Source organism: Pogona vitticeps, chromosome 6 (assembly GCF_051106095.1).
Source record: "Pogona vitticeps strain Pit_001003342236 chromosome 6, PviZW2.1, whole genome shotgun sequence".
NCBI classification, from domain to species: Eukaryota; Metazoa; Chordata; class Lepidosauria; order Squamata; family Agamidae; genus Pogona; species Pogona vitticeps.
This window is the reverse complement of record NC_135788.1, coordinates 84,323,236-84,350,253: the sequence shown is the minus strand read 5'-3', so window position 1 is coordinate 84,350,253 and position 27,018 is coordinate 84,323,236. Positions and strand designations below refer to the sequence as shown.

General features: G+C 39.6%; 1 protein-coding gene across 2 annotated transcripts in view; it reads left to right on the top strand.

Annotated features, from left to right (window-relative positions):
• KCNH6 (potassium voltage-gated channel subfamily H member 6) overlaps positions 1 to 27,018 on the top strand; it is a 158,106-nt gene that overhangs the window by 55,958 nt on the left and 75,130 nt on the right. For both annotated transcript variants that reach the window (XM_073004050.2, XM_073004051.2), the window contains one exon: positions 10,775 to 10,930. In XM_073004050.2, the coding sequence (XP_072860151.2) occupies positions 10,775 to 10,930 (156 nt within the window). The remainder of the gene's footprint in view (positions 1 to 10,774; positions 10,931 to 27,018) is intronic.

Genomic DNA, 27,018 nt, shown 5'->3' with positions numbered 1-27,018 from the left:
GGGCATTAGAAGTTGCATGCACTTAACAGATGGACTATTGCAGTTGTCCACACTCAGTTTAAAGGTTTTAGGCTGGCCTACAACATGGTGTGTCATGATTGTATATTGTGTTTCCTATACTGATCTTGGCATGTTGATATTTTAACCTAACTCATTTGGATCTTTTTTTATCAACCCTGTGGGTACTGATTTTTTTTCCTGTATACTGAACTAAGATATTTTTGGTTATTGCCTTCTTCCCTATATGCTTTCTAAAAAAAATTTCTGGTACTACGGCAGCAGCGTAGGAATATCTTGCTTTTGATTAGCATTTAGTAAGCTACTGATTATGTATGTGGTAACTTTCTGGGTTGAGTCCAACATTTGCTTTCTGTAGACAGAAGGACTCAACTGGAGCAGAAAATTCATCTGATTTGGGGGACCCCCCCCCCCCGATGAGTGCATTCAGAAGAGTCCCCAACCCCAATACAGCAGTTTCAGAGATGTGAGGGCTGCTGAGGAGAGGAGGGCTGTCTATCAACTCAGTTTTGCACACTTACATTTCGAACTATCCCTCCAAGTTTTACCTATTTAGAAATAATATTCTCCCTCCATCCCTCTGCCTCATTCTTGTTCTGAATTTGTTATTCAGTGCATAACTGAATAATGACTTTTTGAGGGCTCAGTCCTAAAACTGTTTCTTCTGTAGTGTTAAGCTGCAGGTAGGAAGAAGGATTCTGTGAGTTTACTTGTTTATTTGCCCCACCTTTCTCCTTAATGAAGACCCAAGGTGGCTTATATCTTTAAAAGACAATACTTAAAGCTAGAAACAGTAATCATGATTCCTTCTAAGCTGGGCATGCCTGCATGTGTGACTCCACCTCCTTCCACTCAGCTTTCTTCCTCCTCCACGCAGCAGTTGCATTTAACTCCTTTGGCTCTGGTTGCGAGGGAGCCCTGTGCACAGGTGTGGGGGTGGAGTGACGCACACACGTAGGGGTGAGGTCACCTGCGAGAGAGGCAGAGCCCCGCCCAGTGGCGCTGAAAATTAGAGGGTACATTGAAAGTAAATATACAGATAATAGCAAGGATCAGAGATACCACACGAAAAAGTGGTAAACAAAGCACTAAACACACATTCATAGCAGTAAGGCACAACAATCCATTTAAGAACCCTACACAGGCCGTCACTAAAAGGAAAGCCTGCCAGAAGTGGAAAGTCTTTGTCTTCTTGCAGAAGGATAGCAAAGATGAGGCTAGTCTGACCTATGGAAGGGAGGTCTGAAGTCTGGAAGCAGCTACAGAGGAGGCCATCACATCGGACGTATGGAAGAATGTTTCCAGAGGGTGAAACAAAGCCAGACAACTTTCAATGTAGAAAACAATCTTATGTTATATGTTGTAAGTTTTATGTTATGTTATGTTATGTTAGGTGTCATCAAGTCAGATCCAATATACAGTATAGCAATCCTAATAAGCTTTTAATGGTATGTAACATACTGTATTTATTAGTACAGTACCACCATCCTTCCCCATGGTTGGGTGAGGATTTGAATCAAAGTCTCCTGAGTCCTGGTTTGTCACTCTATCCACTGCACTACACTGCCTCTGTAGAAAATAAATAATGTTATTTCGCACAAGTCTTTGACCTAGTAGGTAACTGAGGAGATACGACAAGGCCTATATAAATCCGCAAACTTGAGTTTTCACCTACACAGGTTGTGAAGATATCACAGTGAACAAACTGCAGGACTGTGATCACTGCTTAAAAAGAGCTAGTGAGTATTGATGGTGTTACTGCTGGTAGCTCAGTCTCCCTGTCTATTTTCAGATTTACTTCTCCTTTTTGAGGTGGGAAACTGTGAATATCTTTTTTTTACCTCTTTGTAGTTTACTTTCTGGAGTCTTTTGTGCTAACGTTGTTCTTCTTGGCTGCTTCCTAGGTCTGAACATTATGGAAGGCTGGGAAAGTATGGCCTGAGTATTTGATAGACTGAACCCCCTAGTATTCATTGCCTTTAGTTAAGCTGGCTAGCACTAATGGGAGATGCAGCCTGAGGGCTCCTGAAGGGCCACACTTTGGCCATTTCTAAACTGTAAAAAGCTTCCTTGCATATGCGTGCTTTCTCTTCCCTTTAAGTCTTCTAAGGATTATACTAGGTAGTAAGAGGAGTGCATGTCCCTAATCAGTTTTCCGTTCCAAAACAGGATGTTTTCAGAGATAAATACTTTAGCAATCAGATTTGCAAATTAAACCTGTGTTTTCCTTCCAATTACCAATAATAAACTAACTGCACTAAATGTACAATATGGAGGTGTAAGAAACCATGTGCTCTGATAAATGTCCTTGTTCAACTGACAGAACACTTCTTTTAAATACAGTATACATATATTAAGCATAAAGGGTCTCTTTTGACCCTTGGGTAGACCTTCGCATTAAAAACCAAACAAATATTGCATCCATTTAAAATATAAATTCTGGGAATAGATATTGATTACTAGCCTCCTTTGATATCAGCCATATATGTAAGTTGAGATATTACTGTATTTTTCTGTGTATAAGATGATACTTTTCTCTAAAATATTTAGATTAAAAATTTAGGGTCGTCTTATACATGGAAGTAAGGAGGGGGAGGGATCAAAGTGCTTTGATTCCTGCTTTCCCCCTTCACGTTTTGCGAAGAAAGTAGAGGGGGAAAGCACTTTATTTGCAAGAAAGTGTGGGGAGGAGCAGGAATCAAAGCAATTTGATATCTGCCTTCTCCCTCCATTTTCTTGTGAATAAAGAAATTCTGGGTTAGAAAAGTGGGGGGTGTCTTATACGTGGCGGCGTATTATACACAGAAAAATACACTATATAGTTTGACTGACTGCTTCTCACTTCTTAGAATAAGCAGGTCTACATTTCCATAGATTCAACCCCACGTTTTTTCTTTCACCTTATCAGTGGATGTAGTGAACAATTCTACTTTTTTCTTAGGATATTTTATATACTGAGGGATGATGGAAGAGAAACTTTGACCTTCCCTTTTTGGCTTTTTTGTGAATAATTTGCAATGCACAAATTTTGTGGAGCTGTAGTCCACAAAAATAAATCTTCCTAACACCACTTTTTTCTGTTCTGGTCTGTTGAACCCTCCCAAGCTCTCCTCCAGCTGTTCTCTAGTTCTTCAACATCCTTTTGTAACTGACTTATCCAAACAGAGATCGTCCTCAATGCTCCATTATGTTCTAGGTTCTTAAAACACATCACAGAACATTAGAGAGTGCTAGTTTTAAACCAGCACCCCTCTTTGTCCTCTTTCTGTTGTAGTGTTATTAATATTAATTACCATGATGAAAACATAAATGTTGTGTTTTCCCTTATGAATTGTTACTTCTGCTCCATCTATTTTCTGCTTTCGTTCCTGGCTTTGTGTCCTTTTCTTTCAGCTCTTTTCTCTTGTCTTATTTATCCTGCTGTAAATATCCAGCTTTCGTTGCCTTCCTACTTAAAGGTTAGCTTTTCTCAACATTTTTTACTCTGCTGTCCTTTGGGAATTGCTCTATTACATACAGCACAGAAGTCAAGTCAGAAAATGACAGATAAATCTATTATCTTGCTGTGTATATCAGAATAAAACACTTTTATGTTCCTCTTGCATGCAAAACATTTTCAGTGGGGCAAGATATGGACTCATTGCTGCTCCTTAAACCTTCTTCTTAGTAGTCTGTTGAAAAAAACATTGTGAATTTGGTGGGGGGCACCACTTTGTGCCCATAGGTCTTGTTAGAATAGAACCTGTTGTTGTTTAGTCGTTAAGTCGTGTCCAACTCTTTGTGACCCCATGGACCAAAGCATGCCAGGCCCTCCTGTCTTCCACTGCCTCCCGGAGGCAGTGGAAGGCAGAATAGAACCTACTGAGCAGTTAATGGGGCAAAAGCTAGGTTGATTAATTGTCCCTATCACTAAAGCAAATAAAGCCCTTGTTTTGGATGGTTAGCTCCACAGTAGAGTGTTCATGGATGATGTTGCCAATACAGTGGTGCCCCACATAGCGACGATAATCCGTTCTGAAAAAACTTGTCGCTATTCGGATTCGTCGCTACGCGGGACTAAAAACCCCATAGGAACACATTAAAACACGTTTAATGCGTTCCTATGGGGGATAAACTCACCGCTGTGCGGAAATCCTCCATACGGCCGCCATTTTTGCTGCCCGGTATGCGAGGAAAACCATGCAAAAACGCTGCGGGTGGCCATTTTTTCTTCTGGCGGCCATTTTGGAACCACCGATCAGCTATTTTTAAAACATTGCAATGCGAAGATTGGTAAGTGAAACGCTTACCGATCATCGCAATCCGATTTTTGGCCATTGAGAACGTCGCAATGCGATCGCTTTTGCGATCGCAAAATCCGCATCGCTATGCAGAGACGTCGTTAAACGGGGCACTCGCTATGCGGGGCACCACTGTAGAGTGTTCTGGGCAGGAGGTTTTGTAACATTGAAAACAAAGGCTGGCAAAAGCAAAAAAAAAAAGCTTTGCTCTGCTTGAGTCCTACACTGATATGTGTTTTTAAAATTAAAATTACTAGCCAACTCATCTTCTGCAGAGATTGGAGTGTTGGCTCGGGATGTGAGAAATCCAGGTCTTAGATCTGACCTGTACTTCCAGGACTAAGAAACTCACTGAGTTGGGCCAGTCACTTTTTCAGAAATGTGGGATATAAGTGTATTGCCCTATCTAGCAAACAAATAAATAAATGGGCTGGATATTTGCTCAGAGTATGTGTATGGTATAGCCCAGTGGTTCTTAACGTTGGGTTACTCAGGTGTTTTTGAACTGCAACTCCCAGAAACCCCAGCCAGCACAGCTGGTGGTGAAGGCTTCTGGGAGTTGCAGTCCAAAAACACCTGAGTAACCCAAGGTTAAGAACCATTGGTACAACCCACCAAAGTAGGTCTGCCTTAAAGCAATGTGTCTGTTTCACTTCCCCATAAAACCCACTTCTCTTTTACATTCTCCCTTTACCAAACTACAGGAGGTGACCATAGGCTAAATTATATGTCACAGATAACCCATCCTTACCTCTTTAGTTTGCAAATTGGATTGATTTACTGTATTGTGTGATTAGTCATTGGAAGGTAAGCACAGGTTTTGTTTACCAAATGTAATTGCTCATCACAAAGGTCCCCTGAATCACATTTCTGGAACACAGAGAGGTTTCCACTACTTACACTGTGATCAGTGCAGTCCTTAAATACTTGATTTCTTCATTGAGACCTCTATCTTTTATTCTACCTGCTTTTAAATTAGATTTCTTAAAAGTGTGAGCCTGAAGGATTTAAACATGTCCATTATCCAGTCCTGCTTCTTGACCCATCATTCTTTCTCTCTCTCTCTCTCTCTCAAAACACACACACACACAAACTTCTTTTGTGCACAACACATAACTGACGTCATTGTAGATTTTGGAGTTCTGAGACGCCAGCCATCTGCTTCTGATTATGGGAACCTGAGCTCTTTAAAACTGTGTGGACAAAAGCAATCTCGTCCTCTGTCCCCCTGTAGCACAAGTAACGGATGAGGAGGGAAACACTGCCAGGGAAAGCATAGAATCAGCGCTACAGAGTGGTGGGTGATAGGTTAAGCCTGCTGTCTGTGCAGTTGCTTAATCAGTTGAGATAAGGAATCTGTGTCTTACACAACCAGACACTAATTGTCACTCATAGAAGGAAGCCAGATTGGCCTGAGAAAATGTGAGGACTCCGAGTAAAAGAGATAAAGGGAATGTTCTGTCTTCTCTCTCTCTCTCTCTCTCTCTCTCTCTCTCTCTCTCGCCCCCTCCCTCCGGTTTCACTTTTTCTAGTAAACAGATAATACTGTACTTTCCAGGATCAAGTATGTATCGTGCTGCAGACTTCTAAGAGGCAGCCCAGGGAAGTGCCTGTTGAAATGTACTTTGGGACTGAGGGCCAAATTCCACACACGTCACTAGTGCCAATATGAAGGAAGGGCTTTCCTTTTTCCTAAAGCAAATCCTCCCTCGAGAAGAGAGAAGCCACCTCAGGAGAAGAGTAGATTTAATTCCCACCTCCACACCTGCTCTGATCCCATTACTTTTCAGCCTCTGTCTGCAGTCAATGCAATTTGCATTTTAACTCCTCTCCAGCAAGTTTATTTGCAAAGAGACATTTGATGCTAGTCTCATATGTCACAGGATACAACTGTCACCCCTGATGCTGGACACAGCAGCACAAATGACTAGCAAGTGTTAACTGAATAGATAAATCAAATATTTTCATGTGTTTATTAAATTTATATCCTACATTTCCCCCAAAGAGGTCAAGGAAGCTTACGCAACTCTCCTCCTTTCCATTTAATCCTCACAACTATAATGTGAGGCATGTACATCAGGATCAGAGAACCTGACTGGTGCAAGGTCACCCAAATGAGTGCTTTTGGCCAAGCGCAATTTTTATGCAGATCTCCTAAGTTGTATTCCAACATTATGTACATTATACCACAGTAGCTCTTATAGGTGACACATAGGAAGTTTGACAAAGGACAAATGAAAAGGTCTGTGAAGATTCTCAGTCGTCCAGGTCACATTATCATCATGGCTACTGGACTTCTTGTTAGGTTGAATTGTTTCGCTACTCATCCAAGCAGCTTCTTCAGTCTGAGGAGGCTTGGTAGGAGATCTCTGATATATTCCTTGCGATTTCCATCCTTTGGGTCTAGCCCTGTTCTTTGGAGCAATGGTCCCCAACTTTGGGCCTCCAGATGCTCTTGGACTACAACTCCCAGAAGCCTTCACCACTACCTCTGCTGGCCAGGATTTCTGGGAGTTGAAGTCCAAGAACATCTGGAGGCCCAAGGTTGGGGACCACTGCTTTGGAGCATTTGAACCATCTTCTGCTTGGCAGCCTTCTAGGAGAGAGAGTATTGTACCATGGCTCAAACTATGTTAGAAATTAACTTCAGGTCTTAATAATAATAATAATAATAATAATAATAATAATAATAATAATAATAATAATAATAATAATAATAATAATAATAATAATAATAATAATAATAATAATAATAATAATAATAATAATAATAATAATAATAATAATAATAATGTGCCATCAATGTTATCCCAATTCATGGCAACAAAAGAACCACCTCCAAGATTCTTGGGATATAAAGTACTCAGAAGGGAGCTTGGGGAAAATATTAAACTAAAAACAAGAATAGATTAAAGGATGGAATGGAGAAGATGAGGGACAAAGAGCAAATGATTAGTATTGGAAGAGAAAAAATTATTTTGGCTGAATCTGATCCAGCTGGAAGAGAGGACTAAAGAATGGATGGGAAAAATGGGCAATGTAGGGATTTTATGTAATTTGAAGAAATGGGTGTATTAAAGGAAAAACAAGCTGGTAAATTAATAAGAAGGTTGATAAGAAAAATTTATATGTTGCTAATAGAAGTGGAAGACTGATGTGATGGGCTTTAGGCTTCATGGGAAATTGATTTGGGAAGCAAAATAAGTATCGAAGTATGGGAAAATATTTGGTATGAAAGAATATTAAAATGAAGAATAAAATATAAGAATAAAAGAAAATTACTGTAAACTAGTTTGAAAGGATATTTAACACCAGTAAAACTAAATTGTAAGAATGGCAAATTTGCAGATTTATTTCGGAGATGTGATACAGTATTTGTGTAGGCACTTACTTTCATATGTGGTGGGAATGTAAAAATTTAATGAAATTTCTGGAGCTGGTTTTCAAAGAAATTAACAAAGTACAGTACTGGAATTAATGTATTCTCGAAGGCTTTCATGGCGGGGATTGTTGTGGGTTTTTCGGGCTCTTTGGCCATGTTTTGAAGGTTGTTCTTGACGTTTCGCCAGTCTCTGTGGCCAGCATGTTCAGAAGACTGGAGTAGGAACTCTGTCCATGCACTGTTGCTGTTTGTTGGATTCGTCGTTTAGTCGTTTAGTCGTGTCCAACTCTTCGTGACCCCATGGACCAGAGCACGCCAGGCCCTCCTATCTTCCACTGCTTCCTGTAGTTGTGTCAAATTCATCTTGGATGCTTCGATGACACTGTCCAGCCATCTCATCCTCGGTCGTCCCCTTCTCCTCTTGCCTTCACACTTTCCTAACATCAAGGTCTTTTCCAAGGAGTCTTTTCTTCTCATCAGATGGCCAAAGTACTGGAGCCTGGTTTGTTGGATAGTTCAGTATTTATAGCTGTGGGAGCAGCATTTGTCCTTTTCAGGAGATAGGGTGATCAGCGTGTTTTTGTTGTGGATGTATTGTTGTGATAAATGGGACAGATTATCTGCCACTGTGGTTGATGGGTGTCTTTAGCTGGTATTTTTTGTGCAATGATCCCTGGTCCTTGTGGCTGGTAGAGTTCATTGACCTTCTGCAGGCTGTATTTTCCAGTGCTGGAAGCCAGGCCTTGTTCAGTTTCAGATTTCTTCTTTTTTGTTGAAGCTATCCTGATGTTTATGGATTTCAATGGCTTCCCTGTGCAGTCTAACATACAGATTGCTGGTGTTGTCCAGTACTTCAGTATTTTGAAATAGAATTTCATGTCCAGCTTGTCTTAGGGCAAGTTCAGCTACTGCTGATTTTTCCGGTTGTTTATTTATTTATTTATTTATTTATTTATTTATTTATTTATTTATTTATTTATTTATTTATTTATTTATTTATTTATTTATTTATTTATTTATTTAATTAATCAATCAATCAATCAATCAATCAATCAATCAATCAATCATTTAATCATTTAATTATTTAATTATTTAATTATTTAATTATTTAATTTATACCCCGCCTATCTGGCCCGCCGGATAGTCTGCAGTGTCTCTCATGTTCTTTGATTCTGGTGTGAATGCTGCATTTTGTGGTTCCAATATATACCTGTCCACAACTGCAAGGTATCTGGTATACTCCTGCAGTGGTGAGGGGGTCCTTTTTTTCCTTTGCTGACCGTAACATTTGTTGTATTTTTGTGGTGGGTCTGAATACTGTTTGTAGGCTGTGTTTTCTCAAAAGTTTTCCGATGTGGTCCGTGACCCCTTTGATGTGACAGATAATCTCTCCCACTTATCACAACAATACATCCACAACAAAACACGCTGATCACCCTATCCTCTGAAAAGGACAAAAGCTGTTCCCACAGCTATAAATACAGTGGTGCCCCGCATAATGAGCGATTCGTTTAACAACGAATCCGCATAGCGATGTGTTTTTTGTGATTGCAAAAGCAATCGCATAACTATGTTTTTAATGACAAAACATTGCATTGTGATGATCAGTAAGCGTTTTGCTTACCGATTTTCGCATTGCGATGTTTTTTCTAACAGCTGATTGGCGGTTCCAAAATGGCCGGCAGGTTAAAAAAATGGCCGCCCGCTGTGTTTTCACGCCCTTTCCTTGGTTACCGGGCAGTGAAAATGGCGGCCGCATGGAGGATCTTCGCATAATGGCGAGTTTTTTGCCATAGGAACGCATTAAACGTGTTTTAATGCGTTCCTATGGGCGTTTTTGCCCCGCATAGCAACGAATCCGTATAGCGACGATTTTTTTGGAACGGATTATCATCGTTATGCGGGGCACCACTGTACTCAACTATCCAACAAACAGCAACAAAGCATGGACAGAGTTCCTACTCCAGTCCTCTGAAGAGGTATATAGTGTGTGTGTGTGTGTGTGTGTGTGTGTGTGTGTGTGTGTGTGTGTGAGAGAGAGAGAGAGAGAGAGAGAGAGAACGAACTGGTTTGCCAGTCCTTCCTTCTGGTGCTGGTCTGGGACCATGCAGTTCATATCCTATCACTTCCAGAAATTAACTGCGTAGCCTTGGTAGGCTATTCTTGCTCTGTCTCTCACTCAGTGGGTATAGCAATTATTAAATTACAGAGTTGTTGTAAAGATTGTAAAGATCAAAATTAAATCATCTATGTGAGCAGTGCACTTTAAGAACTCAAAAGATGGTGATGGCAGCAATGGAAACTTGGATTCCCCAAGGGAATATCATAGAACTTCATTTGTCCTCATTCTGGAAAAACAGAAACCACAGGTGGAATAGATTTTGCCTCTCAGCATATTTCCTCCTCCCACAGCCTCACATGCACTACCCATATCAGCTCTGGTAGGTTGACATTAATAATCATGAATAAGGTAATTGTTTTTACTTTAATTCATGAAATAATGCCTAATAATAATCAGTAACATAAGTTGTTGATAGTGCTAAATAAAGTCTGAAATATTTTGGAACGATGCACAGTATTTTGCTTACGCCCCATTGTTATTTTTAACTTAGCTAGTTGTCTTAGCAAAATCAGATACTCTAGGTGTTTAGGGATATTAAGAGTAGAAAGTAACTATATTATACCCTGAACGCTTGTAATGGCAATCAAGGTCATATAGGCACAAACATTACATTAACTCAGACAAAATAATAAAGTACTGTATATTGTTAACTGTCCATTATGTGCAGAAGTGTATCAGCTGTCTTAAATAAGCTTGTATTTTCCAGAATATAATGCAGTACCCCTTTCCTTCACTAAAATATACTCAAGGAAAAATAGCTAGTAGCTGATGAAAATCATATTCCTATCCCATTCAGTTATCCTTTTCCCATTTAAAATGATCATATAATATGTTCACGGAGCAATATGTTGGAAATTGATTTCAAACTGGGTACATTCCCAGGAGGAATGTGTGAGGCCACACGTTTTTACTTACTGCTGAATTAACTCATTTCACTCCTCACTCTTCATGCTTATGTCTCTTTCATGGCAGCAAGCTGTATCCGGTGCTTGGTGGATGTTGTTCCAGTAAAGAATGAGGAAGGAGTCGTCATTATGTTCATCTTGAACTTTGAGGATCTAGCAGCTCTCATTGCTAAAAGTGCCCGACAGACATTACACCAGCGTCTTTCCCATGGATGGCGATCAGGTAAGATCCCTGACAGAGCACAGAATTGTGAACCAAGCGCAAAAGCATGTTGGCAGTGGTGGCAGTGGGGAATGTATGCTAGCAAGGTAAGGGGCTGCCTAGCAAATGGTAACTGGATTTTCTCTGGAACTTGGAATATGTGTAGTTAATAGTATGGGCTGGAGTTTCACGTTATATGATGAAGCAATGTGTTGCTGAGAGAGAGAACGGCCCCATCAGCACCTATGGAAGAAGGTTTTTGCAACAGAAGATCTTCAGGACCCCAGAACAATAAGCAATAGACACTCTGAAAAACCTTAATCAGAGGGAAATGCTTCCTTGTGAATGGAGACAAGAAGGAATCCATGTCCTCCTAAAGATGAAAGAAGGAACATGAAGACATGAAGAACGATCTTACCATGAACATTACAACACTTTGATCTGACTATCCCTTTCCTTAGCTATGGATTATATAAAAATATTTCTAGTCAGAATTCTGTTACCAAGCTCCTGGATCTATGAGTGTTGTTGATAATCCCCTAATTCCCAAATTGATCACATAAACTTCAGAGGCTCATAATATCTTCCTCATTCACTTTGTGTTTAGGTATGTAGTTTTTTTATACATGCCATGGACAACTGGAGGAACAGGAAGTAATAGTGGAGGTAAGGGAGATGAAGTGATCTAGTGAGAAGAGCCATTGCTCTGAGCTTGTGCCAAGACTAATATTGACTCCAGATATTGAGTATGGGTCTGGAGTTGGACATCTCAAGGGCATCTGGAGATGGAAAGTGATTATACCTCTGTGAATGAACTGGGAATTACTTAACAGAACTTTCCACACCTTTTAAAAATCAATTTCTAAGGTTACCATGGAGGGACATGGCAACAAGTATAAAACTGGTCTCAGTTTCTAATATGAATGTACCCCAAGATTCAGGGACAATGTAAAAATTGTTTCAATTTAGCATTAAGTTTGCAGTCTTTAATTATGCTGAAAGACACTCTATATGCTAATACTTCAACCTGTGTGATGATTAAGAGAATTCAAGAAACAGGCCAGCTTGATGGACAGTTGAAATAGAGAAAGAACAGTTGCTTTTTCTGTTTATGAATTACTAGCCAAATATTATAGCTAATGTACAATGACATAAATGCAACAGTGTGAATCATTGGTGAGCTGCCATTAGTACAGTATTAGTATGCCATTGCTTCTTGTATTCCTTGTAATGCATGATTTGGCACACACAAGGGAATACTGTGTAAGTTGGACTTCTTAAATAGCTGCAATTAACTGCTGTGATTGATGCCATTGTAGTCATGCCATGTACACTAACAACAGGATTCTGGGCACTATATTATTATTGCCATTGCTATCCTAATACCGATTTAAGTATTCCCGAGCCCAAAAAACTGGAATCAGGACTGCATCATCCATCTGCAAGTGAGAAATACCAGTAGAGTTGGTTTGGAGATCAACAGATCTGCAAAAACAAAAAAGAAAGAAAGAAAAACTTTAAGAAAACTCTGAGGGTGGAAATACTTTCCAAACAGTCAGTGGCATGGAACACTGGCTGACAGAGAGAAAAACTGACAATTGGGTAGGAAGGGAGATAAAGTAGGGTGGCTGGAATGGAGGAGGAAACAAATGGCAATAAAAATGAGTATAAATGACCATTCCATGAGAAGGTATTTAAAATATCCTCAAAATACTGGATTCAACATTGTACATAGTAATAAATGGAGTAATCCAAGATTTCGATGTGTCTCTGACAGGGCACTCCTTCAGACCTCAAAAATCTGAGGCGGGGGGGGCAAAACAAGCCAATGTGAACTGGGCACATTCAGTGGGCTTACATACCAAATTACTGTTTAACAAGGGTGGACAAGTGTGGTGGTGGATTGAAGTGGCTGGAACCATTTTCTCATAGGGCTACCACACCCTGTGGTGCTTCTGTCTGCTTCTATGTGCCCCTCTCCCACCACACAGTTTCTCTAGTTATTATGTCAGATGGTCTAATTTTCAGTAGGGAAAAAGAGAATTTAAAACGAAGCTGAGTGGGTCACGTTTGGTTATTGGGGCTCAGGATACTTATTATGAGAGTTCAGGATACTGTACAGGGGTTAGAAAGTGAATTATTTGTGATCTGATATATATTTTTAATAGGGTTGTATTATAAATTCACAGTAGTTCATACTGTTCATGATGCATGTTGATACTTGTAGATAGCATATTCTCTAGCCCTGTTTATTTTAGCTTATGTTTACCTAGCATACAGCAGACATTAAAATATAACCTGCTCTTCCCAAAAGTGAGAAATTGTACTCTCTCCTCTTTAAAAACTTAATGTTAAATCAGGGATAGAAAACCCCATCAACACCAGCAGCTGCATTTTCTTAGCACTATCGTTTGCAGGGCACGTGCTGGGGGCGTGCAGGGCTGGAGTCAGAAATGGACAGAGCCAGAACCACCCATCTCTCTCTGTCTGTGTGTGTCTCTCCCTATCATATTGCCTTTTTCAAGAAATAGTGTAGAATGATGGTGATTCATAGAAAGACAGAGAGAAAATGTACAGAATGCTTCGTTTTGTGTTTTATTAAAATATCATCAACACCATTCTCTCTTGCTGTGTCTTACACACATACGCACATCATGCACACAGTTTCCCATGTTCCTTTTGTCTGTTTCACTACTCAATCCCACAGTAAGCAATTCATTCATTATATTCATTCATTACACACCCTTTAAAATGTCCAGAGAGACTAGATGTAGTCATACACAGTAATTTCCAACCTTTTCTCCCTCATTCTCTTTCTCCCCTAATCTCTATTCCTGCCTCTTTTGGCCCACTACAAGGCAGCAACTCCTCATCCTGCCAACTTGTATCAAAAATCCAAGCAACAATGGCAAATGCTTTAAATAGGGTATTTTTCTTGTAATATTGCCATTTACCTACATTTCTGACAAGATCACATGTGTATCACATATTTAGAAAAGGTCTCCCTCAAAGGGTGAAAACTATCTGTCTGTCATAGCATATGGTTTTCGTCATTTCCATAGCTTGCATTTAGTGTACTCTGGTTTGTTATTGGCCATTGGAAGGAAACAGGCTTAATTTGCAAGTCTGATTGCCAAGGTATACGCCTGTGAAGAAACTGTGTTGTGTGAAGAAAGACAGGCTAACTGATTAATCTCAAGGAATATGTATGACCCTCAGTGTCTAGTGTGACAATAAAACAAGAGCACACATTTATTACTAACACCCCAGTATATGGATTAATAAGACAACCAAAGTACAGAAAAACAAATGTACTGTATGATTTCGTTCTGTAGTTCTTTAATGGTTTGCATAGAAAAGGAATGTCTATAGAAAAGGATTACAAGTCTTTCCATAAAGCATTGTTAGCAGTGTAACTGTTGTATCGAATCATTGTTTACAAAACAATATGAAATTAATGAATCAGTGTTTACAAAGCAGTCAGTGTTGCACAAACATAAGTGTGAAATGAAAGAGGTATTTGTAACTGAGCCCACAACACTGAAACATCCCAAAATCAATGCCAGTTCCTACTATACACCATGCTCTCAGGTACTGCTGTCTTCTTGCTTGTTCGGTGCCATAACTATCTTGCAAAGTATGGACATGTGGAAGGAAAGCCACTGAATTTGGTGATTGGGCCAGTGTGGCAGTTGACTTGACAGCAAGAATCAGCTCCTAGACATCTAGGTGATGTGCATTCCTGCCCCAGATAATTTAGCAAATCAGATTTATAGTAACTTGGCATAGTCAATATATTTCTTCTGCTAGACACAGGACAGAATGAAGGTATGTTAACAGATGATTAAGTATTTTGTGGCACCTTAAAGGTTAATGTACAATGTTGCTTGAGCTGTCATGGATTGTTGCCTATGTCGTTGGAAGCAGTATTCAGAAACCAATGGATGGGATGGCTCATGGTCAGATAGGAGATCATCTCGTCCCATAATATTGGGTTCAGAACAATGGTTGCCTAGGCCCATGGAAGAAGACTTTCTTCTTCCAGGACACTCTGTCACTGACCTTAAATTAACTTCTGTAGAGCAAAGAAACTTCAAAGGCAAATGAGAGGAAGGGACTGCTGAGATACAAATAATTAAAGAATACCAGTGGGTTTTTTTTTATTAGTGCAAGAGTTCTTACCAGTTGTACTCATTGACTTAGCTAGGGCCAGGCACTTATCAGCAACAGTTTTCTGAATATTTAATGTTAAGTATGTAAGTATCACTGTCATTGCTTTCTGTGTTTGATAGCCCTCTGACCTCACTATCAACAACCTTCTCCCCTAAAGTGTACTGTAATTCTGGATAACATTTGCTCCATTTGATGAAATAGGCATGAACAAAAATGCTATTTTGTGATAATCCACAAAAGCTCTTGTTATAATAAGTGTGTTAATTTTTAAGGTTTTATAGAATAACACCTTTGACAGTATCTAAGACATGTTGGTTTTGCTCTGTGTTTGGAATTAGGGGGGAAAAGTAACTTTTGAAGGTATTTTGTGAACACAAGAGCTTTATTTCACTGGATAATTTTTGGTAATGCAAACTGAAGACATGGAGGGTCCAATGTGAATTCGGAATATAGTTGTGGTGGGGGTAGAATTAGTTTCCCACCCTCACATTGTCCTCCTGATTCATATTAGGCTCCTGTACTTTCATTTGTGTAAACACGGGAGGGATACAAGCTAAATATTTAAAGCAATATGCAGATTAGTCTTGCATCTATAACAGAAAAACACCTATCACCTCAAGACTAGCACGTTTATGAGAACATATGCTTTCATGGAGGGGATGTGTGAAGTATTATCCTCTCTTGTTACTTATAAACACACCCACACATGTATAAATAGGCAAGAAGAGTTCAATTTGCAATGAAATGCAAAACACTTTTGTTACTGACAATGAGATGCAACATTTCAGATGATCCAGAATGGCCAGTTGATAAAATCAGTAATGGGTGATAACACAGACATCGTAGCATTGACATTTATTATTCTAGAATCCTGGTATTATCACCAATAAACTATTCTTTGAAAATTCTGTTAACATCTACTCTTTCCTGTAGCTACAGAAGGCTGTTCTACATTCTCTGCTCCTTCTCCTCCCCACCCTTCATTTCTGATCTCAGTTCCTGATTCAACTTATTTCTCTGTCCCAACACTGTCTACTTGGCTTCTTGGCCCTTGTAAACTTTATATGAATAAATTGCACTACTTGGAAGTGACAAATTACATGCAACATAATTAAGATGAATTACTTTTGTGGTAAGCAGTAAGGGCAGAACAAACATTTCCAGAGACATTTTGATAAGAACTTTTCAAGTTTTATTCTATTTTCATATTTATCCTATCAGTTTTTTCCTTTTAAAAAATAAATAAGCAGTAACACAGTGATCTTTTTAAAAATGTAGCAAGTAACACCACCAAATTACTTTTTGAACACTATAATTACTAGGACAAAATTACTTTTAAAATTTAACTTTCAGAGTTCTGGATCACTCCATTTGATCAATCAGCCTCCAATTCTGAATGCCTCCTTCCCTTTTTAGCTTTAAGTGAACTTCCCCATGCACTGCCTTGGGCAATCTCTTGGCTAATTTTATCCATGTCCTCATTTACATGTGCATGTGTGCTTGATATAGCTGGAAATGCAAAATTCATTCCCAGAGGTATGCTGTTTCTTCTTCAGATGGGGAAATGAGCTTGTGAACTACTATAAAGAGCAAATAATAGAAGCTTTATTTTATCACAAAGTATTTTAGAGAAGAGAAAGCTCAGTTAATTTGCCCATCCTCAAGCACATTGCCTGACATAATTACTCCTCATAACAATAATAGAGAGACAACTATGATGAATTAGCATTTTTCAAATAAGAAGTGGGGAGGGCACAGTAAAGTTTCGACTGGTGTTTATCTCATGATTTGTGCTGGAATTGGCACAATTTAGACATTTTCTGTTGACAATGTGACATAGCTGATTAAGTAAGCCCAGTCTTTTTTCATGGACATTTGTAGCTTTTTGTTCAGCTGACAGTGGTTAGTAGTTGTTGTTGTTTGCAGTAGTCCACTGACACCTCTCCTTTGTTTTGTTTGTTTGTTTGTTTGTTTCAGGCATGTTTGATTGCCTGTATGAGCCCAAAGTGGTATCTTCTAGGGTGACATTAACAACGATTTCCTAAATGGGATACAGTATTCCAAACTCCTCTTTTTTCTGAACAATTTTTAAACTTTTTAAAAATTATTTTTGACAAACTTAGCATTATGTAAGATAACACAGCAAATTCACAAGTTATTATATCAGTTTAGCATTAAATCACTCCCAACACCACTTTTTTTTAAAAGAAAGAGGTGGTGAAGAAGGCAGTATTAGTGACCAAGGATGGTGGCCAACCTATCATCCTAATAAGAAGGGTAGTGATTTGAGGTGTGGTGTGCATTCTTGCCCACAGTCATTAAAAAGATTCCTTGTGAATGACAGCAGCAATTTAACAGCCATAGGAAATTGACCAGAATCAGTCCAGAGCAACCTCCCTATCTAGTTGCACCTTAAATTGCCATTCTCTGGGAAGAGGAGCTATTTGATGGAGCAATTTTAAAAAACCACACACATCTGGAAGAAATTAAGTAGAAGTGTACAGAAAAGAAAGGCATGGAGTATCTTTGTGATTTCACCAGCAGATCTAGCCATGTTTCCCACTGATGTTCTGAGACGGTCAGTTCTAACATACCTTCAATAGTTGAAGGGTTTAGTAGTGATTTGGCAGTCAGATAGGCATTTGTTTGTATATTTTCAGAGTTCTCATAGCTGGGCAACTGCCATAATTTTTACTAGTTGTTTCCAGTCTTAAAGGCAATCAAGACTTTGAGTTCTTCTGCAAAAATGGGTCAAAGTCATTGTCATTTGGGGCCCATGATTTGATTTGTATTTTGTTGGTAGCTCAGCATAAATATTTCGCAAAGTTGGTTGTAATCCCACTACAATTGGTAAAACTAGCCTTTGTTCCCCTTGACATTTAGTCCAGTCGTGTCTGACTCTAGGGGGCGGTGCTCATCCCAGTTTCCAAACCGTAGAGCCAGTGTTTGTCCATAGACAGTTTCCATGGTCACGTGGCCAGTGCAACTAGACATGGAACGCTGTTACATTCCCACCGTGGTGGTACCTATTTATCTTCTTGCATTTGCATGCTTTCGAACTGCTAGATTGGCAGGAGCTGGGACAAGCAACGGGAGCTCACTCCATCGCGTGGATTTGATCTTAAGACTGCTGGTCTTCTGACCTTGCAGCTCAGAGGCTTCTGTGGTTTAACCTGCAGTGCCACCACGTCCCTGAAACAATCCAGATACTATTCTACAGAAATTTTGAAGAGGGTGACTGTGTTCATATGTTGTGGGAAATATAACACTTTTGTAGCATCTTCGAAACTAACAAGTTTTATTTAGCATAAGCTTTTGTGGACTCTAACCCTGCATCTGAAGAAATGAACAGCAATCCTAAAAAAGCCTATACAAAATCCATAAAATTTGTTAGTTTTTAGGATATCACAAGATTCTTCATTGTATTCCATAGAACATCAGTATCAGCAAGGCTGACAGAAAAATTACCCCTACATCCTGCCTCTTCCACAAACCATCTGCAGTATAGCATTTGTTTTCTTTTTCTTTTTGTAAATAGTAGAAATCATTATGTATAGAATTCTTTTATGGACATCATTTCAGAATAATCTTCTTAGATCATACTTGAATTTTTAAAAATTCTCCTTGAAGGTGCCCTTGACGTTGTGGTATCATTCATGTTTCAATCTTTCTTTGTGCTAACACATCTTTATTATTTCTTTGTATTGCCTGTATTTGATCAAAATCTTTATCTTAAAAGGAACAACTTTCTAAGTCTAGAAATATATTGCTTGGTTAAGTAGAAGATACCACTATACCTGTTCTATTATAGTTAAATGTCAAGGAAAGGTGAGAAACATAGTACTCACATAAAAGTACATGATTACTACTGACCTCTCTAGTTTAGGGTCCAGCAGATGTTGTAAAACAATGAAATAAGACAATAGGACATTATGATAATGTCTTAATCTTCCTTCACGTCAAATAGTCAGAAGGTGTTTTTACTATGTTTGTAGTATCTTACGTAGAATTAAACAGAGCTTGAGCAGAGTTACCTTAGCCATGCTCTGGAACTTTCTCAGCAAAAAGCATGCACAGGGAAGGCTTAGTCCAGATACATATGTCGGCGCCATTTTTATCACAAAATCCTCACTCCAAAATTGTCATGTGCTTCTAAAGGTGCTGTTGCCAGCATTTAGCACTTGGGTGTGCAGCATATAGTTCAGGTTAAACCCCAGTTCCTCACTCTGTGGTGTCAATCTGGATTGTATTTGGAATTTAAAATCTGAGGAAAAACAAGGAAGGCAAACTGTTCCTCAAAAGACAACTATAGCTGCTAGACTCTGTATAGATTATGGAAGTACCTTCCTCACTGACCTGCAATAGGTTACTGTCACAGAGATAACCAACCCAACAAACCACTTGGAGAAATTTAAAGAAGTCTTACCACTTGATTAGGACCTTGTATTTTCCATCCATTAAAATGCATGCAAGAACTAAAACCACCTCACATTTTCATTCAGAGATTACTAACCAACTGTGCATTAGAAATCCTTATCATTGCCTAAGTTGGTTGTCCGTATTCATCTAGTAGTCAGAAGAAGAAACTGTATCATCACACAGGTATTACAATATTAAAGCTACAGAGGTATGTCAGTGTTGCAAGACATCCACATATCCTCCTCTTCCATCCTTCTAGTATCCCCAGACTAACTATATTTATAAAGGTGCCGGCACAGTTCATATCTAGATTAGCAGAATGTGGAAAAGTTACAGTTGTAGACTGTAGACTACACCTTCCGCAGTTCTCTAGCCAGTATGACTAGTGTTATGTGGCACATAATTTGCTTTTTTATAAGGACCTCAGATATACTAACTGAAGCCAGGTGCAAAATACCAGTGGGATTCACAGCTGCAAAATGATGGGTTATGGTTAGTTCCAATTCCAGTTACATTCCATGAGCCACACATTGTGATGGCCCGTATCCTTGTTTAGACAAGTCAGGGGTTCTAACAAATTTGGGGTAAGAGGGCCCTGTGTTGCTATCATTAAACAATTGGATGCCTGTCTTTGCCAGTCTACTATAAACATACCATTTATGCCATTAGAGCTTGGTCTACCTTGTACCCATCTGGCAAGCCAGCATCTGTGTGGGATAGATAATCACAAAAACACAATGATTGTCAAGGCGGGGGGGGGGGGAGGGATTACTTGAAAGCATCTCAAGCCAGAACTGCAACTTAGATATCCTATTCCATATATGAAGCAGTTATAGTATTCCTGCTGCAAACAATAAAATCAAGTGGGCATTTGGATGCAAATTATATAGTACTGGGTTGAAAGTGACAGAATGAAATTCAACAGGAATAAGTGCGAAGTACTACACCTGGGGGGGGGGGGGGAACCAAATGCACAGTTACAAAATGGGGGAATGCTTGGCTCAGTAATACTACAAGTGAGAAGGATCTTGGAATTGTTGTAGATCACAAGCTAAATATGAGCCAAAAGTTGAATACAGCTACAAAAAAAAAGGCAAATGTTGTTTTAGGCTGCATTAACAGAAATATAGCCTCCAGATCCCTTGATGTACTGGTCCCTTTCTATTTGACACAGGTTAGGACTGGACTCAAGTTTTGCGTGCCAACAAACTGAACAAAGTTCAGAGGAGGGCAACAAGGATGATCAGGGGACTGAAAACGAAGCCCTGTGAGGAAAGGCTGAAAGAACTGGACATGTTTGTCCTTGAGAAAAGAAGCCTGAGGGGTGATAGGATAGCCCTTTTCAAAGACTTGAAAGATAGTGATATAGGTTAAGGGCAGGATCTGTTCTCGATCATCCCAGAGTGCAGGACACATAATAATGGGCTCAATTTACAGGAAGACAGGATTTAGGCTGGATATAAGGAAAAACTTCTTAACTTTTAGAGCAGTATGACAATAGAATCAATTACCTTGGGAGGTGGTGAGCGCTCTGGCACTGGAGACAGTCAAAAGAAAATTGGACAACCATCTGTCAGATCTACTTTGATTTGGATTCCTGCATTGAGCAGGGGTTGAACACGATGGCCTTATAGAACCCTTCCAACTCAATTATTCCATGATTCTATAATTATTCTATGACATATATAAGCTTATATTTGTAAGGTTATTCTTGGCAAGCAAAGGATTGATCCTCTATTCCGGAACGACAAAAGATTTTTTTAAAAAAAACTTCCATTTCTAACCATGTTTATTATGGCATAGCTGAATTCAGTTTCCTTGGCCATCCAGTGAAATAGCTTTAGGGCAGGAGTGCTCAGTTGGCATGAGACTTGATAGAAATGGTTGCTTTTTTTTTTTTTTTTGAAAATTCTCAGTGATCCAAAGTGTTTCCCTTCTAAAATCTGTGTTGTTGCCCATCAAGATAAAGCCCTTAATGCAGGGGTCCTTTCACCTGAGGAGGTGTGAGCCTCCGGAAGCAATTCCTTCTGAAGATGTCTCCAGACTTGACAGCACCAGTTGGTAGAACACAATGCGTCTATGCCTAGTATAGTAGTCTGTATTGGTGCCTTTCATCCTTTGATCCTTCCTTACCTCTGCTGTCCTCTCCTTCCTACCACCCACTGCCCCTTGCCTGATGCATGTTTCAGATAGGTTACATTTAAGGCTTTTATGTGTTTTTGTTTTGTGTTTTTCCTTTTTTCCTTTTTTTTTTAACAAGGTCAATATAAGAACTTCAAGTTTAGTCTCCCACCCCTGCAGCGTCTCGCACTCCAGCGGAAATCTGTGACTGCCACTGAGTTTGATGGAGTAGCCATTGACTATGGAAAGGTAATCACATAGACTTTATATGATGAGCCCACCTATTTGATTAGGTTTTCAGCTCCATTCCCTTGCTTCCTTGCTATCCCTCCCCACCAGCAAATTCAACAAGAGCAAAGGTTTCACAGTGAGTAGAGCAGGGCAGTGTAGTACATGGAAAGCTCTGGTCACAAGATACATACAGCTGTTACTGTATTGCAGTTCCCATGATTCTTCACCATTGTCTATGTTGGATAGGTCTGAGAAGCACTACAGCCCAGTAACAGCTGGAGGGCTGCACATTTTATTTACCATATTTCCCCGTGTATAAGAAGATACTTTTCTTTAAAATATTTAGATAAAAAATTTAGGGTTTCTTATACACCGAAGTAAGGAGGAGGAAGGGATCAAAGTGCTTTGATTCCTGCTTTCCCCCTCCACTTTTGGCAAAGAAAGTGGAGGGGGAAAGCACTTTACTCACTAGAAAGTGGAGGGGGAAAGCAGGAATCAAATCGCTTTGATAATTCCTGCTTTCCCCCTCCACTTTCCTTGCAAGAAAGTGCTTTCTAGTGAGGAAAGTGCTTTCCCCCTCCACTTTCTTCAGAAGAAAGTGGAGGGGGAAAGCAGGAATCGCTTTGATGAATCACTTTGATGATTCTTGTTCTCTCCCTCCACTTTCTTGCAAAGAAAGAAATTCTGGGTTAGAAAAGGGGGCATTTTATACGTTGGGGTGCATTATACATGGAAAAATACGGTATTTTGTTTTAATACCACCTAGTTAGTGTATTCATACTACTCTGGGCAGTGTACAAAAAAGCAAAATTTCACACTCCCCACCCACGTCTTTCCCATAAAAATATAAGGACATAATAAAAATGGCAATATAACTGACTCAAGGGCAGTGGTCGACCAAAACATGAGGTTCAAATGTTAAAAATAATTTGAGGGTAAGGTGTCATTCGAAAGCATGCAAATGCAAGTAGATAAATAGGGACCACCTCGGTGGGAAGGTAACAGCGTTCCGTGTCTAAATCGCACTGGCCACGTGACCACGGAAGATTGTCTTTGGACAAAACGCTGGCTCTATGGCTTGGAAACGGGGATGAGCACCGCCCCCTAGAGTCGAACACGACTGGACAAAAATTGTCAAGGGGAACCTTTACCTTTTTAAGGTGTCCCTAAAATCTGTGTTATATAACTCTATCTTGAGTAATTTCTTGAATATTGGGAGGAATAGAGCCTGACACACCTCAACTGGTAATTTATCCCACAAAGTGTGGGCTATTAGCAAGAAAGCCTGACTCCCCAGTCTTACCTTTCCGCCTTCCCTCAGTGTGGCCACCTTTAACACCGTAGATTGGGGTGAGTGTGTGACACAGGAAGCTGATTTTTGGAAGACACATTCTGACATTTCCCACCCCCAATGCAATAAAAATGGTAAAAATCCAAGCAGTGCAGGACCACAGTGGCCATATGTAAAATAGGACATCTACCTCTGCTAAAATGAATTTTTAAAAACAACTATAAAAGGTGCAGGAGCTATGTCACCATTTATACCAGGTCACTCTCTGTAAGGCATGTTCCAGAAGGATACACCGCCATTCTAACTTCTGTGAAAAATAAGACATGCGATGATTCATAAACTCCTGTACATCTAGGCATGCTTTTGCTGCTTTTATTTCAAGTGAATGGCTGTTGTATCAAGGAGTGGTGTTGAAGGTGACATGATTTTAAACAGTTTTCAATCTAGCCATTAGAGGTCAGTGGATCACACATAAGGCTACTTGTGTCACTGCAGTGTATTTAATGGCAGTAGGAGAGTAAACAAGACATTATGTTTCCTGGATTAAAAAGAAATAAATGGCAGATGTTGCGGGGAAGGGTAGATTGGAAATGTGATGCTATGGAAGGGGCTCTCCCTCCACATTAATTACTGAGTAAAAACCCCATTGTGCTGCAAATACTCGTTATTTGCTCCATGTGGTAAAAAAACAGTGCTGGTATGTGTACATGATTTTAATGAAGAAAATGATGCATGGGAGAAGGATGGCCTCTGCCCCCACTTTGATCTGGATCTAATGTGGGAGTTCTAGTGGCCAATATTAATTAAAAACAACACCATGTGAAATGCTGATCATAAATCTCTTTCATCATGCTTAGTTGCACCCTGAGGGGAAAAGAAATTTATGAGCAGTTCATGTTTTTCAAAACCAGGATATTATATCAGAGGCTGCAGTAAGAGCTCCTGGAAAGGTCATTTGGCAACATGAAAGGAGTATAATAAATGTTTCCGTGTCTGAAACTATGATGTTGGTTGGAAATGAGAGCTTAGGTATGAGGATTCCATAATTTTGTTGTGATGGCCTATTGTAACATTTTATCATAAGAAGATAGCAAAAATCATAACCTTGATGAATCGACAAACCTTGGTGCGCCATCAGTAAAATGAATGCAGCATTTCGCCCATCATCTCTATGCTAGAAATTAAAAGTAATTAATTTTAAAAGTAATGATGCGTTAGACATGAAAACAGCCACAACTGTAATAGATGCAAGGGGAATGAGAAGCCTCCCAGTAATTGCTTGAATTACTACTTGTTGAGTGTTTGCTCTTCTTACAATTCTTGCCCAAAACATTCCAGATAAGACCAGCCTGAATATAAGCGCTATATGACCAAGATTTTACCAAGAGTTTAGGTTGTGTAAGGCTAAAATAAATGGAATACCAAAAAGCAGTTTTCTGGGGCCACGCTGAATGGCAGGCATATAAAAATAATTAAATATTATTTAGTATGTATTAAGTAGTACTCTGGCTGAAATTCTACTGCTTATCATAGTAAGTTGCAACTAGAATATGCCTATTCAAATCAATAGAACTTTCAGAGGAGTTGACTCATGAGATCTCCAGTGAGGAATGTGCCTACTTCAGTGTAACTTACTATACTAAGCAACAGGATTTAAGGAAATGAAAGCTGTAGTATCATTGCTGATGCTTGAAAGCACTAGCAGACATTGTGCCCAGTGACATATGAAAAGAGTAGCCACTAAGAGATAGAGACTCAAAATATTGTCGTTAAATATCCATCCACCCTTCGGCTACCATCTCATTCCTCCCAAATTAAAACTGTTTTTTTTTTCAAATCAGCTGTGTGTCCTAGAGCAGTGATTCCCCAACCCTGGGCCTCCAGATGTTCTTGGACTTCAACTCCCAGAAATCCTGGCCAGCAGAGGTGGTGGTGAAGGCTTCTGGGAGTTGTAGTCCAAGAACATCTGAAGGCCCAAGGTTGGGGACCACTGTCCAGGACTATAGTATGGAAAGAATGAACAACACACCTCTTAAAATTGATGGAACCCCAGGGGTGTCTAGCCCTCACTCACACAGAAACCTGAGTGACTTGGAAGTCACTTTATAAGCTATGGAATGGTGTTAGGGGAGCCAAGATGAACCTCAGGAAATGGGAGTTTTGCACCAAAACAGTTCTTTGTGCAAATGGAGAAAAATAGACAACTTTACTCCTATCTCAGTGTATTCTATGCTACAGAAGACTTGATGCTAGCTGCCCCAGATATTTTTGATGTTGCCTGCAGTTGATGACATGGTTAGCAGATATAAGCAAAGACCATTGGGGTGACCCGAGTATAGAGCGGGTGGCCACTGGCCAGCATATTTAAAGGAAAAGTACATGGGGCATTATTTTTTAAAATGTATTGCAAAATAAGATCTATGTCCTGTGGTAGGAAATAAGTATGCATACAGGTAGACCCAGTGCAGCCCCTCATGAGAGCAGTGGTGATGGTATCCCTGCTTTAGGAACAGAGGCCAAAGAAAAGTTTGACCTGGCCAGGCCTCCGTGCCCTTCCTGTGGCCATGAATTTGCAGGTAGTCTCCCTCATCCTTTTTACCAAAGGTTCCAGATGGAAATGATATAACTAAGTCAGCAATATATGTGGTATATTAGCAACAGATTGAAATGCACACTGGTAGATAGTGCAGCTGTGAATTGCAAAAAGTACCCATGTGTTGCTTTCTTCTGGACACATGGTTGATTTGTTTGTTTGTTTATTCTTTATATAATATCTAATGGGGGGTGCACAATGATAATCGGAACCATAGAAAAATAAGTAAAACCTTTTAAACGTATAAATGAATGTAATGAAATATGAACATGACTTAAAAGGCCAGTCCAGCAACTGGCCAACAGTGTAAATGTTTCAGAACTGGTATGATATTATGCATACTGGTTGGCTGCCTAGCTTCCCAGTACTAAGTAACTGATGTGCATACCTTCTTGTATAACAAGCACAGGTGTCAGTGCCGCATAATGCATTGACTTCATCCTCCATCACCTAAAGAGTATTTTTCTTTTTCCTTTATTTTTCAATTATATTTTTAGTATTGCTTTATTGAGCACAGCTACCTATATTCTCCCATGTGTGCATTCTCTATACACTGTGCAATCCTTTAACTTAAGGGGGAAGAGTTCAAGATTTCCTCTCCGATTGGTGTGTAAGAATGTAAGAGTATTTCCTTTCCTTTTTTTAAAAAAAAGATTCCTTGAGTACACAATGTAGTTATATTTATCAATTCATTTATTTAGAGCAGGAGGCTTTCTCTAGATTCCAGACTCATTCTTGTGATGTGTAGTACATATGTACTGTACATATACTAAAACTGTGAATAATTTATTTGTTTGAACAGTGTTTTAAAATAACCCATTGTGTAGCTATAATAGTCTCAAGAACTGCTTTTATTCTTTAGCCATACAGTCAAAGCTATGGTTTTTCCAGTAGCAATGTATGGAAGTGAGAGCTGGACCATAAAGAAGGCTGACCGCCAAAGAATTGATGTTTTTGAATTGTGGTGCTGGAGAAGACTCTTGAGAGTCCCCTGGACTGCAAGGAGAACAAACCTATCAATTCTGAAGGAAATCAACCCTGGGTGCTCATTGGAAGGACAGATTCTGAAGCTGAGGCTCCAATACTTTGGCCATCTCATGAGAAGAGAAGATTCCCTGGAAAACACCCTGATGTTGGGAAAGTGTGAAGGCAAGAGGAGAAGGGGATGGCAGAGGACGAGATGGTTGGACAGTGTCGTCGAAGCTATCAGCATGAATTTGACACAACTCTGGGAGGCAGTGGAAGACAGGAGGGCCTGGCGTGCTCTGGTCCATGGGATCA